The sequence below is a fragment of the Pituophis catenifer genome, unplaced genomic scaffold (assembly GCF_029215685.1).
Source record: "Pituophis catenifer annectens isolate HBS135680 unplaced genomic scaffold, rPitCat1.0.hap2 SCAF_3, whole genome shotgun sequence".
Lineage (NCBI taxonomy): Eukaryota > Metazoa > Chordata > Lepidosauria > Squamata > Colubridae > Pituophis > Pituophis catenifer.
The window spans coordinates 154,296,524-154,311,864 of NW_027256883.1; the positions used below are offsets into that span (position 1 = coordinate 154,296,524).

At 35.1% G+C, this 15,341-nt stretch overlaps 1 protein-coding gene across 1 annotated transcript in view; it reads left to right on the forward strand.

Annotated features, from left to right (window-relative positions):
* The window catches only part of FAF1 (Fas associated factor 1), a 198,552-nt gene that overhangs the window by 114,639 nt on the left and 68,572 nt on the right, over positions 1-15,341 (forward strand). Inside the window, exons 11-12 of the mRNA XM_070939550.1 lie at positions 965-1,028; positions 4,688-4,769. Coding sequence (XP_070795651.1) covers positions 965-1,028; positions 4,688-4,769 — 146 coding nt within the window. The remainder of the gene's footprint in view (positions 1-964; positions 1,029-4,687; positions 4,770-15,341) is intronic.

The window sequence follows — 15,341 nt, forward strand, 5'->3', positions numbered from 1 at the left end:
CAACGTCTTCCCAAGAACATAAGATGCTGTAATAACATTTCAGTAGCTCCTGTGTTCTGCTGGTCTTCTCAATATAACATATATTTTAACTGAATATGACATCATTACAATATAGTATTAAAAATAGAAGAAATACACATTTTAGGTCTACTAATGTTTTACATAATCATTAGTTAATTAATTAATTCCACTTATATTTATTTATTAATTTTTTGTGCCGCCCATTCCAAATACATAACTCTGGGTTGCTAACAATACTTTATAACAGTATACAAAAGTATAAATAACCTAAATAATACCTGAGAAAATAGCAATAGCGCAGATTTTAAGTTTCTGATAAGTTTTCATCAGGCAAGATGGTTGAAAGCCAGGAAAGAAAATAGTTGGGGTAGGGGTAGCTTAAACGCCTTAAGTAATCTTAGGGCCATGTCTATGAACAGTCATGTTTTCAGTTGGTTTCTGAAAGAAGACAGTTAATTATTGCTTGGAGAATGTGCTGTATTTGGGACACTTGTAGAGAAGGTTCAACTCATGGCTCCTGCATTATAAACTGGAGCCACTATAGGCAAGACCTTCCCAGTTAATCTTAATGTGCATTTTGAATTTTATTGATTCAATCATTTTAATAAGCCATTTTCTGCTTATAGGCTAATAACTAGCATTTTAAATTGAATTCAGTTGCTTACAGGGGAGTTAGTTATTGTATCAAGTTATGACACTTATAAATTGCTTAGTATTTTCAGATTGTAGTATTGACATTGTATTAATTCATTCACTACAGTATTGACATTGTATTCATAGATTCATCTTCAAAGAATAGTTCCAAAAAGACTATCTTCTTTTCATTAAACAATTTGACATGGTAGATGAGTAGAGCTCACATAAAATTTGGCTAAATGGTAAAGAAAATATTTTAAACCTGCATGTTAATATTTACTTGCAATATTTTCCTTTCCTTCTGTAGTGCCGGAAAATGCTGAAAATGAAGGAGATGCCTTATTACAATTCACAGCAGAATTTTCTTCAAGGTTAGATTTATATATATATAGAGAGAGAGATAGATATAGATATATAACTAAGTACAATCTATATACATATATCATCATCATTATTGCTTCCTTTAGCACGAAACACATAACAAGCTTCTTCCAATGAATTCTAATACATGTATATACTGTGCTTAAATTTTATGCAATATTTATTTGTATAAGGTAACAAAATATCAGGTAGAGACCTGAAAGTTCCACTCCTTTCTGTGAGAAAATGACTTGCAAATATAAAATATAGTTCATTTTCAGTTTGAGCCTCCCATTTATTATTTTTTTGTTTTCCTTCCCTGTCACACACTTCAACATGAGAATAAGATCTGAAACCATAGGCCAGCTCTTTGCATTCTGCTTTTGTGTCAGTCTCCTATACTTGGCACAGACAATGAAATATATTTTTCAAATTGGAATTGAGCAACAATCTATTTCATGATTTTTTCCCCATGGTTGCAATGTTCTTGGAAGTTCTACTTATGTTCTACTCATTCCAGGTTGGACAAGTTAAAAAGAATTTTTCTATCAGAACAAGACTTTTTTTTTCTCCCTTTCCTTTTATTGTTTCCTACCGTTAGAAATTCAAGCCACCCAGAGTTGTTGGAAGTTGGGCGGTCTCTAAATCCAGTCATATAAATAAATAGATCACTTGGAAGTTTATTTAGGTAATGTGACTCCATGCAGTGCATTGTTTCAGAGTTTTCTTATTTTGGTTTTGAAGATTTAATGTTGAAGATCTATTATTCAGATTAATTTCATGTATTTGGCAAAGGGGCAGAACAAATAGGTGAATATTTGGAAACTTGTTTGAGTAACATTTAAAAATATATTTTCAATGAACTACATACATATTTTGCGACTTTGAAATATCCTCCTTTGCCCGAGTTTTTAAATGTGCATTTTCTGAGTAACATGCAGTTCTCTAAGTCTAGGCAGATATTTTTGAGGACTTGAGGGAAAATTTAAAGAACTATATTAGCTCACTATCACAGAAAGTTCATCTTCTTGCCTCCTAGTCAAGTAACTAGTATATACTTTTCAAGGGTAAAGAGGATTACCTTGATGTCTCCTCTGTGAAAGAGGACTCATTTCTTGTTTACAAAAACAGAAAAATACTTTTAACAGTCCTAGCTAATAACACTTAATATCACAAGATGGACTTCTAAGGACACTTTTTGCTACACTCTAAGACAGGGGTCTCCAAACTTGGCACCTTTAAGACTTGTGGACTTCAACTCCCAGAATACCTCAGCCAGCAATACTGGCTGGGGAATTCTGGGAGTTGAAGTCCACAAGTCTTAAAGGTGTCAAGTTTGGGGACCCTTACTCTAAGACAACTCTTTGCTGTCAGTTACAGACAAGTCTTAATACAAGTTACTTGTCTTCCAAGTCACCCTGGTCAGAAAATAGTTCACCTTTTTTCAGCATTCCCATTCTTGCTTTAAGAATGAGAACTTTTCAAATAATAGAATTACTCTTTAAGTTAGAAGGCTTGGCACAGATGATGACTCAATTTCTTGCAGTCCTCTTACACCAAAAGGAGACTTTTAAAGTATGATTGTACCTAGAAGCTAACTGCAAATCTATCTGAAGCTCACCTGCAATCAACAGACTTCATGTCCACTCTCCTGACCAGAACATTGAGCACACCAAAGCTGGTGTCAATATCCTTCAGTTCAACTGCTGACAAATATCAGCCGTAAGAGCATATTCCTCCCCAGAGGCCTATTTATGGCAGTATTACCTAATGAGAGAAACCAACTGTTGAGTCCATCCTGATGTTCCAAGTAAACCTTATTGAAGATCCATTTCAGGTGACGTGCTTTTGTAGAAACTATCATGTATCGTTATAGATCAATGGCTTCTCTATCTAATCAAGATGTTACATGAAAATACAATCACCCAGGTTAAGAAAATTTCACACACACAAACTCAAAGCAAGATATTTTGTGATACTGCTTTTATACAAATGTTACATCAATCCTTTCACTCTCTCAGATTACCCTTAGAAGTACCTGGAGCCTGGCAGATTTTTGTAGGGAGGAAAAGTTAACAGTTAATTATTCTAAAGCTAAAGTTATGGTCTTCTCAGAGGGACAGAGCTGCTGAAAACACCATTGCTGTACTGATGACAATCACATTGAATAATCTTCTGCCTTTAAATATCTGACCATTATATTCCAGGGCTACAATCCTGCAGGAAAAATTAGTAACAAGCTGGTAATAGCACCAAGGCAATATTGGGCTCTAGAAGTGTTGCCTCTCTGCTGCCATAAAGCTGTTTAAAGCTTAAACCTATTTCACAGATGCTTAATAGTTCATAAGTATGCATCTATAACATCTTCCTTAGATATTGTCCAGTCCAAGATTTTGTCTACTCTCTTTCAGGTCTCATGTTGTGTCTCGAATGCTCCTATATGTGTGGAATCAGGAATGCTTCTCCTTGAGGAAACAGCCCACACTTGTCACTTCTCTTACTAGTTACAATTTTGCTTCACTGACCCCCTTAATGCTCTTTGACAACTCCTCTTAACAATAGAAGACAAATATTTTGTCCACTTAAGTTTCTGTAGTTTCTCCTTGGATTTAGTTCTTTAGATTTAGAAAAAGTCAGGGCAGAAACTTGCTAGTGAATTTATAATGCAGCATGACAGTTGGATCTATGGTAGGAGTTATTGGTGATGCTCGCAGTGGGTACTAGACTAGAACCAACTTGTTCCTACTAAGTATCTATTCAGTCTTGCTTTTTTTGCTACATCATAGAGCTTTTAGCTTAGCCCATTTCAACAACTTCCCTACATCAATACTGGAGGGTAGGAAGTAGAAAATCCCTTTTGTAAAGAGAATGTCCTTGCAGTTTGAGTATTTTCAAATTTCTCCCCACTGTCTCTTCTATGATATTGTACACTCTTCCCTTTTAATATAACTAAATTCTACTCTGAGGGAGAAGCTATATGCTGCCTGCAGGATCAGAACCCATTTATTGCAAACAGAAAGGCTAAATTCTTATTGGCTGCTATTTCAATCAGAAGTAAAAGACTGTTCCCCCCCCCCACCCGATGCTGATATCTTGTTACCAGTTCTCTGATACTCAATAGTTTTAGGCTTCTGTTTTCTTTTTGTCTTTACCTCTATTATATTTTCATTATATCTTATTATCTTTTAATTGTTTTTTTTTTTACTTGCTGGTCATTGGCTGTATGTTCTGTTAAAGAAAATAATTTAAAATAAATAAACTGCATTTTCCATTACGTTTATCCTTGTTAAGTCTACCACTATCTTTGAGAGAAGAACTAAAGAATTCTGTTCTTTAATATGAAAGCTTACACTAATTGCTGAGTTAAGAGAATGCCTAAATGGAGCAATGTCAATTTCAGGTTTCTAAAAATGTCAGTCCTTCCTTATGATGAAGAATAAAAGTCCAGCACCTTTTCCAGCACACAATTTTACAATGTTATTTAGCTTGAATTTTTTAAAAAAATATTTTCAGTGAATGTATATGTACATATACAAATATTTGGATATATAATTATCATTAAGGCATTGATACAATAAGTCTTGGATATTTGATTTTGGAAAAAGGATACTATTGTCTTTTTGTTATTAAAAACTATATTTACTAACTGAAACATTTTGGACTGAAACAGATATGGTGACTGCCATCCAGTATTTTTTATTGGATCTTTAGAGGCTGCCTTTCAAGAGGCCTTCTATGGGAAAGCTAGAGATGTAAGTACATTTCAAATTCTATATTATTTAGATGACAAAGGAACTCAGTGTAAAAATATCTTCAAATTTTTGCCATATTAATGAAGTTTAGAGTTTTATACTACTGCTGCTGCTAGGTCTCTTCTGAAAATTAGGACATGGAGTAATGTTTGCTCAGTAACAAAAAACATTTTGAACTGGTTACAGCTTCGGCCAAGGATTGGAAAGGACTCGTTTTTGGCCAATCCACTCTCTTCTGCGTCCTATCCTAGATGATTGAAACACTTTGGCAAATAATGCAAAAGACTGCAAAAGTGAAAGCTAATTTTCTGAAAGCTAATGCTTGATTTTCGCTGGATTAAAGAGCCTTCATTCAATGGAGGAATACCAGTAATAGTATTAGGTAGCAGGCAGAACAGTTTTGTGTTCCCAAGCAATTACTAACGAAAGCATACTAGTATCTTTTCTGAGACTGTAATGAAGAATGAGATGAGAGTTACGAATTTTTCCACATAATAAATAAATCAATATTCTGAGTTTCATTATTACCATGGGAGAAAGTTCAGAGTTGTGCAATATTATACTGTAAAATGTTTCTGTTGCAAGCAATTAAGAATGTCTTAATTACATATTTGATGAAACTATTTTTTGTGTGTGCCTTGGAATCAGCATTTGATTCCAGGCAACTGCCTAGACAAGTCCCTGTAGTTTTCTTGGTAAGGTGTTTCAGAAGTGGTTTGCCATTGCCAACTTCCTTCAGTTACAAAAGAATGACTAAACTCAAGATCACCCACTTGGCTTTGTGCCTAAGGCAGAACTAGAAGTTATGATCCCCCCGTTTTTAGCTTGATGCCTACATCAAACTGGTGCTCATACACAAGAAATAGCTTACATATAATAAATGAATTAATATACTTATTTACATATAATGCACAGTATAGCTTAGATGCTTATGTAAGGCTAATCACTATCAAGCAGCATCCTTTTTTTTTTTTTTTTTTTTGTCAGCACTCAGTGTCTTAATATCTAACAAGCAAGCATTGTGATGATTCCACTGTTAAGATTCAAGGGAGAAATATTTACTGTATACAATAAAAAATCTAAATATTTAAATATAATGCGATATTACAGAAATGTCAACCTTGATCATTGTATGCATTCTAACAGCATACTGGTATATTCATTTTGTAAAAATTTGTAAGCATCATTAAAAATTGTACACTTTTTCTTCCCAAAGGGATTAAATATTTGAGAATACTTAATTCCCTGTGTGATATTTATTATTCTGTAGATTAATATAACAATTACAGAGTAAAAAAGTAAATAGCTGAATCATGGATTTGCCTTATTACTATTCATTGTCCTTATGATTGCAGTTTTTCTGAAGAGGTTTCCTTAACAAAATTTTTGAAGATTAGCAACTTTTTTAAAAAAGAATATCTATCTATCTATCTATCTATCTATCTATCTATCTATCTATCTATCTATCTATCTATGCAAGAAATGTAATCTGAACCTATATGTTTTGTCCTGATGTGCAGGGCACTTAATTTTGCCAGGGCAACAGATGAGCTTCAAGCAATAGCATTCTTAACTTGAAGTGAGAAATTGAGTTGGAAGAGTAAATAAAAACAAGATTGAAAGTTTAAATCCTCTGCTGGGCTTTTTGAACTTATATGCTCATTAAATGTTTATTGGAGTGGTGGGATTATGAAGGATTTGGGGAGCTTCATCAACTGGTATATAGTTAATCACTAAGTAAAACACTGCATTTGATAAAGTGTTTCTCACGATGCCACACTCAATCCATCTTAATGAAAACCACTTCAAACTGATTTAATTTGAGAGCACTTCACAGCCAAGAGTAAGTGCAGATCTTGTCCTTTATTTGGGAAAATTTTCACTGTTGTCTAAGGAAAGGGATCTCTATTCAAATTCAGCTTTAACAAAAGAGCAAGTCTTAGTTTCTTTGTATGTGATGTTGCTTTTGTAGCAGAAAATATAGAGAAAATTTGAGATCTGATTCTTATTTAAATGAAACAAAAATGAAGAATAGTATTGTTGAAAAGAATTGTTGAAAATATTTTTGTTCATACATACCTATTCAATAATTCTTCAAATAAATGAAATACATGTGAATAATTCTGTTACTTTTAAAAATTATAACTGAAAATGCATTACTATCAGGGGTGAAATGCTCCCGGTTTGGACTGGATCACCCGATCCGGTAGCAATGGAGGCTGGTGGCTCGGAGAACCAGTAGCAAAAGTCCCTGCCCCCCCCATGCCCAGCTGAGCCGCACAATCATCAGAGGTTTTTTTTTTACTTTTAAAAGCATTTTTTCTACAACTTCGGCCGAAAAAATGCTTTTAAAAGTAAAAAAAAAAACCTCTGATGATCGTGCGGTTCGTCAAAGGCATTTAAAAGAAAAAAAAAGGTTTTTTTTTCTTTTAAATGCTCTGACGATCCCAGCTGAGTTCCCTGATCGGGAGATCGGCAGAGCATTTAAAAGAAAAAAAAAACCTTTTTTTCTTTTAAATGCGCTGACGATCCCAGCTGAGTTCCCTGATCGGCAGAGGCTTTTTTAAAAAGCCCCTGCCGATCAGGGAACTCAGCTTGGATTGGCAGAGTCTTTTGAAAGCATTTTTTTACAACCTCTTAGTTGAAGAGGTTGTAGAAAAAATGGTTTTAAAAGTTAAAAAAAAAAAAGGCCACGCCCGCATTACACACCCCCACCAAGCCACGCCCACAGAACCGGTAGTAACAAATTTTAGATTTCACCCTTGATTACTATCTAAAGTACATATTATTATATTAAATTATCTGTTGTAATATTGATATGGTTATTGTCAATGCTTCACTTGGTCAAAGCAGAACTGTAGAGATTATCTGCATCAGAATTGCTGAAAAGCCCTACACTATCACAAAAAGACTACACTGCCAAGTAATGGTTTGTGACAGCTAAGATCTCTGCTGGTCATTGGTATAATTATTTAGAAAGCATTCCATAAGTGGCTGGAATGGGGTGGATATGACTGTGAAGAAATCTGATCATCTGTCTAACCATAAGATTACAATCTGATAGTTGTGACAGAACTAGACTTCATTTCATGGCTTTAGTAAGGTGTGTATCAGGTCTGTATCACAGAAGGCAATCTGACAGGAATGCTAATCTCAAATTATTTAGGGTTTTATATGCAAAACCCGTATTTATGACAGTTGCAGTGTCCCAGGGTCATGTGATTATCTTTTGAGACCTTCTGACAAGCAAAGTCATTAGGGAAGCAGATTCATGTAACATCTATATTACTAAATTAACACCTGCAATGATTCACTGAACAAATGTGGCAAGATATTTTTATTTATTTATTTTATTTATTTCATCAAGCATGTATTAAGATAACAGATATAAGTATAGACATAATTATGAATAGATGAGATAGATACAAATAAAAGGGAACATTAGGACAGGGACGGTAGGCATGCTGGTGTGCTTAAAGACCTCTTAGGTATGGGGTGAGGTCAACAGTAGACAGTCTAAGGTTAAAGTTTGGGGGGGGGAAGAAACCACAGAGTCACATTCCAAGCATTGACCACTCTGTTGCTGAAGTCATATTTTCTGCAATCGAGTTTGGAGCAGTTTACCTTAAGTTTGTATCTATTGTTTGCTTGTGTATTGTTGTGGTTGAAGCTGAAATAGTCATTGATAGGTAGGACATTGTAGCAGATGCCAAGTAGAACATTGTAGATAGGTCGTATAATGAGACAAAATCCATTTAACAACTGTCTTACTTAGCAACAGAAATTTTGGACACAATTGTGTTCATAAGTCGAGGTCTACCTGTATGCTAACCAAAGTTAGTACACTTATTATAAATATTTAAGATAATACATTTTTTAAACTCTCAATGAAAAAATGAATCTAGAGTCATTCTTCTAATCCAGTGATGGCTAACCTTTTTGCCATCGCGTGCCAGGAGGGGTGGGGGAGGTTTGCACGCGCGCGTGCCCACACCCATAATTCTATGTGCCACGCATGCACGCGCAACCTCCTCCCCTCTGCTCCTGGCACGCGATGGCCCAGTAGGCCCATTTTTCTTTCTCACCTGGCTTCAGATCCTCTCTATACATCTGGGGAGGGCGAAAACAGCCTTCCCCACCCCCCCTAGGCCCTCTGGAGGCAGAAAACAGCCTGTTTCTCTACTTCTGGTGAGCCCAGAAGGCCCGAAAATCAGCTGGCTGGCACGCGCATGTGCGCTGGACCTGAGCTGGTGTGCCAGGCGACATGGCTCCACGTGCCCCCTGTTGCACCTGTTCCATAGGTTCGCCATCACAGTTCTAATCTATACTATATAGAGAGGATATATTCTAATCTAGAACATACACACCCCAATTTTTTGTATTTAGACACCACATGGTCTCTGTCTTACCAGAATTCAGCCTGAATTCTGTCCCCTTTGCATTTGTTGTACAATGAGAATGGTGCAGAACATTTTCTGATTCAGATATTATGGAAAAGTAGAGCTGAAAGTCATCAGGATATTGATATTTTGCCTCAAGAGTCTTGATGAGCGTCTCCACTAGCAGTATCATATACATCTTAAATAGTACTGGAGAAAAAATAATTCTTGAGACATCACACAATAGTATGCAGAAATACAGTTTCCCAGTATTAGTCTGTGAAACATTCCTTCATTGGGAATGGAATTACAATATTGTATTGCCCCCAGTTTCAAACTCACACAGAAACGGAGGAGCAAATTTTGATTAGTTCTGTCTAAAGCTGCTGAGAGATTAAACACAATTCACATAGTTGCCGTCTCCTTCTTTCAGTCTATAGGACATTTGTTGGGGAAGCCAGGTCTAATTTTGTCCCCAAACCAGGCCTAAATTCAAGTTTCTTGGGCCGGTGAGAGTTTGCTATTAATCTGTCTAAAAATCTGATCATATTGTTTGTTTTGTTTTTGTTTTTGTTTTTATTGAATTTGTATACCGCCCTACTCCCGAAGGACTCAGGGCGGTGAACAGCCATAAAAATAAAACATGGAAATACAAAACTTAAAATAGAGATAAAACAAATTAAATAAATTTGACTGAACCATATTTAAAACCCCAATAATTTAAAACCAAATTTAAAATTCCCATTTAAAAGCGGAGAAGTTTAGGTCAGGCCGGCTTGCTGGAATAGGAACGTCTTAAGCGTGCGACGGAAGGTACGCAGATCCGGAATCCTCCGTATCTCGGGGGGGAGCTCGTTCCAGATAGTAGGAGCCCCCACAGAGAAGGCTCTCCCCCTGGGGGCCACCAGTCGACATTGTTTGGCCGACGGCACCCGGAGGAGCCCCTCTCTATGGGAGCGTACTGGTTGGTGGGAGGCTATTGGTGGTAGCAGGCGGTCCCGTAGATAACCAGGTCCTAAGCCTGCTTTATTCTTCCTGTGGTCTCTCAAGCCCCTCTCCATGGACAAAAACAAATTATTCATGCATCTCCCTCTCATGAGGGAGAATATTCAAAAGCCTGGGGAAAAAAATTAAACAATCTACTATATATTTGTCTTATTTTATATAATTAGTCTAATTCATTCTGTTTGCAGATCCGGTGGATGCATCAAATAAACTTGCCTGTTGGTTTGTTTAAATGGAAACTTTATTTGTTTAGGCTCAGCATAAATGTTAGGAGCTGATTTCCATTGTATTTGGGTCAGATTCAAATAGATTCTCTCCTGCAAGGATTGTAAAAATACATTATTTTTAGCATGCACACTATTTATGCCAATTATCACCATAATATTTGGAGAGAGATTAATTGGTAAATATGTAATACACATTTGTGAAAAAGCATTGTCCAGTCCTGCATACTTTATTCTATTGTATTTATACTTTATTCTATTATAGAATATTTAATTGTTTAAAAATGAAATGCTAGCATGTAATCTGTGCTCTATTATGAATATATCAATTATTATTTTTCATTCCTCATGACTTGAAACAAATCAATAATTTAATGACAGATACAATTTTGGGTAATATTGGCCATATGTGTGGGCAAGGTTTCTGTTTGGTAACTAATTTTATAGGTTATTTTGGAATTCCTAGTGCCACATGGAAACCATAGTACAGTGGCTTGTAAAACTAAGTTTCCTTGACAATTTGAGAGAAAGAATATGACAAGAAAAAAGAAGCACCCCGTATCTGATCAGTTTGTGAGTTCTTCAGCCTGTATTTTAGACTGTGTTGCATTAAACTAGAAAGAACAATTAAGTGGCCTTAATTAAGTGCTAGTTGTTTCTTTTAAATGCATGTGGAAAATGTTGTTCATTCATACAAGTGTCTAAATCTCATTTGTTCTTAAATAAACCTTGACTACAGGTTTTATTGTTCGTTGTCATTTAGGTGTCTTTGTGTCACTATTTGACTCTTGCCTTAATAAGACCTTGAAGTTATCTTGGCTACATTTCAGAAGTGGTTTGCCATTGTCTTCTTTCTAGGGTTGAGAGATGTTGACTGTACCAGGGTCAACAAAGTCAACAAGTTGGCTTTGTGTCTAAGGTGGAATTAGAATGTATGGTCTCTGGGTTTCTAGTCTGGTGCCTTAACCATTACACCAAACTGGCTCTTTAGTATAATTTAGGGTATAGGAAATATCATCTCAGTCTTGAACCATTTTCTTAAGAGGAAGGAATATCGTGTTTCCCCCAAAATAAGACTCTGTCTTATATTTTTTTGAACCCCGAAATAAGCGTTCGGCCTTATTTTCAGGGAGTCTTATTATTTTGGGGCGCATGGAGCAAGACGGGGCTCCTCTTGCTGTCTTACCTGATTTCCAGCTCTGTCTTCCTAATCCTAACCAGAGGAAATGGCGGGGGACTGGCTGTGCATGCATTTAAATATTTTTGGGGAGGGCTTATTATTGAGGAGGGCTTATTTTCAGAGGAGGGTTTATTTTAGGGGGAGGGTTTATTGTCAGGGGATGTCTTATTTTTTGGGAACACAGTCTGACCTGCCAAAACAACATAGGGTTTTGTATAGTAGAGTCATTCTGCTGGCAAATGTATTTGTTGGTAGAATGGATACATTCTTTCCTACTGCAAACCTCCAAAACAGATTTGGGGATATAATGAAGGATGTGGAGACTGAAGGAAAGTTCCAATACATTTGCAGAAGCTGGATATAGATGTAGCTTCTGATACATAGGTTCAAACTTGTGGATACAGGATATTTAGCAGGCATGTATAATTACCCTATAACCTACGTAGTTAAATAACTACGTATACATGCCTGTATACCCATAGTTTAAAATTAATTTGCCCCAAACATGCTGAAAGTGAATGTTAAAGCTATATATAAAATATAATTCTATAATAATTTTACTCAAGCATTATCAGTTTGCTGAAATTTATGCTGAACAAATAATATTTTATAATCATATGTTGTATTATTGCACTTTTCTGCTTTTTTTAAAGCTGGTAGAAACAATATAGCTGCATTTTATAAGATAAAAATGCATTACTCTTAATTACATCACACACTATTCTACTTCAAAGGAAGTCTGCTTTTTTAAAAAAACATATACTGGAGATTTTATAAAAATGTTGACAAAATTTTGATTCTAACCTCTGATGTTTCCAATTATTCTTTCGAATGCGTTCTCAAATGAAATTTGCTAAATGCCTTCTCCCATCGCCCCCCCCAAAACAGGCACATTTTAATTTCCCCATCCCAAGCCCATTAGGTTTTTTTTTTAATAGACATGTAGAAGCTAAGGTTCTCCAAATAGTTACAATTGTTACAAGTAACACTTTTAATAGAAAATATCCTTTTAAGTAATCTTGTTACCTCACTTCCCCTCACAGAAGAAGATCTGAAGGAGCAAAGCTCCTATTATCCTAATACTTTAAGAGATTTTCACTGAAAGGCTTCAGTAACAAGAGGCAGCCTGTCCAGAACCCCTCGTCATTCTGACTTATGGCCCTTTTCTAGTTTTTATTATTTCATTGCTTGTCCAGAACAGTTGTTTAGTTTTGTGAAGACCATGCAATTCCTTTGTATAATGCATTAGAGACAGCTATTTAGATGTCAAATTTATCTGGATGTTTTTCTTCAATCAGTTGGAAGAGCAATAGATCCAGGCAGATAACTATAGATTCTGTTAGTAAGCATAACAATTTGAATTACTATGTTACGTATAGAGGTTTTACATAGGTATATTGCTATTGAAAATCCAGGTTTGTAGTTTTGATTTGTTACTAGTCTTAGGGAATAGTAATTATCCTGCAGAACATTTTGGCGGATTTCTAATATCATTTTTAAATAGAATTAACATGAAATCTACTTTTAAAGGACAGCCTGTTAGATTTTTCTGCCATATGTAGCAAGAACAAATGCAACCAACTACAATTATCAATGACAAATCAAACACTGTGAATCTGGTAATTCTGCATATGTAGTTTTTAAATGTTTTTATACATTTCCCTGTTTACATATGCTATAAGTGTGCACCTGCCTTGTTTTCTACTATTTGGTCCCAATTTATAGCTTTCAACTGTACTTATTTTGGAAGGTTAATTCACATGGACTCTTATATTTAACAGTTTCATGGGGTTGTTTCTTTGGGACGAAAGGAGTTTCTCAAGAGTTTTTTTTTTTTTTCTGTCTCTCTGCTTTCAGTGAAAAGAGGAGAGCAAAGCCATCCGCTTACCACAAAGCAGTCCCACCACAAAGGAAAGATTAAGGGTTTAGGGAGAGGTCAATGTGGGTTTTTCTCTAACTAAACACTTTCCTAAAGTTTCCTTGTGGAAAAATAATGAAGTCATCTAAGAGTTTTTAAAGAATTTTTATTTCTTTTTCACCGTCTGCATTCGCTTGTCTTCTCAGCATGGATGTTTAATCTTTCTAGGCTTTGTGAATTGGCCCAAATGAATAAATGGTGAGCTGTCTCTCTAGGAGCTAGCGGCTTATTCTAAGGCCCTAATCACTGAGTAAACACATCTTTGCCCTCCCTCTCTTACAACTGCTATATAATAGTGGAGATTCTAGCACAGTAACCTGGATATTGCAGGGATCCATGCTTTGAAATGCAGAATGGCTGATCCTCCAAAACAGACAGTGCCTGATCTTCTCCTGCCTCTTTCTTCTTTTTTAAATTAAATATCACCACAGAAATGCTGTTTTATTGCCTGATATTGTGCATTAGTGCCCTGGATTTTCAAGTTTAGTTTCAGTCAACATTGTTGGCTGCACTTATATGGAACTGTGCATGTTAGGCTTATTGGTGGCCTTTTCTGCAGTATGTATACTTAGTTTGGAATAACTTTTTAAATTAAAGGAGACAAACATTAATGTAATGTCTAATCCCTTTTCCAAAGTCTACTGTTCAAATGATTCCATACTTTTTAAAATCTTAGAATTTTCCCAAACTTTTTTTTAATAATGATTTAAAATAAACCATTCATTACAAATGTAACTTTCCATTAATTTATTTGTAACTGGCATTTTTGAATAAAGATAGCCATACCTTGGCTATGATTTATAGAACTATTTTGAAGCTGGACATGCCTAGTGCCATTTTTTCCAATAACCCATTACATACTTTTTCTCATTATTACAAAGTTTTCAAATTCAAATTCCAAAGTAGTTTACTATGGACATTGTTATTGCGAAAAATATTATGGAAGATTGATTATATATCCATGATAAAGAGACATGTTAACAAATTGGGATATTTTCATATACAGAAGTATTATTCGCAGTAACTATATTACTGCGAATAACAAATTTCTCCTCTACCAGAATATGTTGATTCTGTGATTGTCATGGCAAAAAAAAAATAGTCCTTTTTTCATGGAACTTGGAGCCTTATTAAAATAATCTAGGCCTCTATGGCAACTCCCTCATTATAAGGTACATTGTCTTCTCTGACAGTATTTCAATTGTAGCTTTGAAAATTGAAAATTAGAATGGCTCAAAGCAGGCTAATATTTTATGTGTGCCTGTATATTGATTTTTGTTAATTTTATTCAGCAACTGATATTCTGGGAATTAAACTGTATTTAATTATTATTTTTTATTTATATATATAGGTCTTTGTTTCTCCAATTCTAGCCTCCTTGGGGGAAAAAAAAAGAAATCATACTCCTTCCAACATTTTCTTTGAGTTTATTTTCTGACATTATTTGGTGTTAGAATTGTTTGAAGACGTGCTTTTTTTCTTCTTTTTGTATTAGATATTTTATTTTAGTGTAGTTTACTTAGTGTAGTTCAGAGCAAATTTGATGGTTAATTATCCTCTCTAGGATATTATGTAAATTATTCTATTTACTAGTAATATATTGTGTAAATTAATTATAATTATACAGCCATAGAAAGTTATGAGATAAAAAGACTTAAATTTAATCAACCAGGAAACAAATATGAGAATAGGATTAACAGGACTGCTGTTTCCATAGAGCTATGACAAAAATGCATGTGGTTGGTAAATATGAGAAAGATTTGATGAAAAGGTTACATTATATGTGTATTAAGGCACCCACTATTAGAATTAAGTAGAACTGTATATTATATGAAAGACAAGGCTGCCACTGACTATAGCATTCTT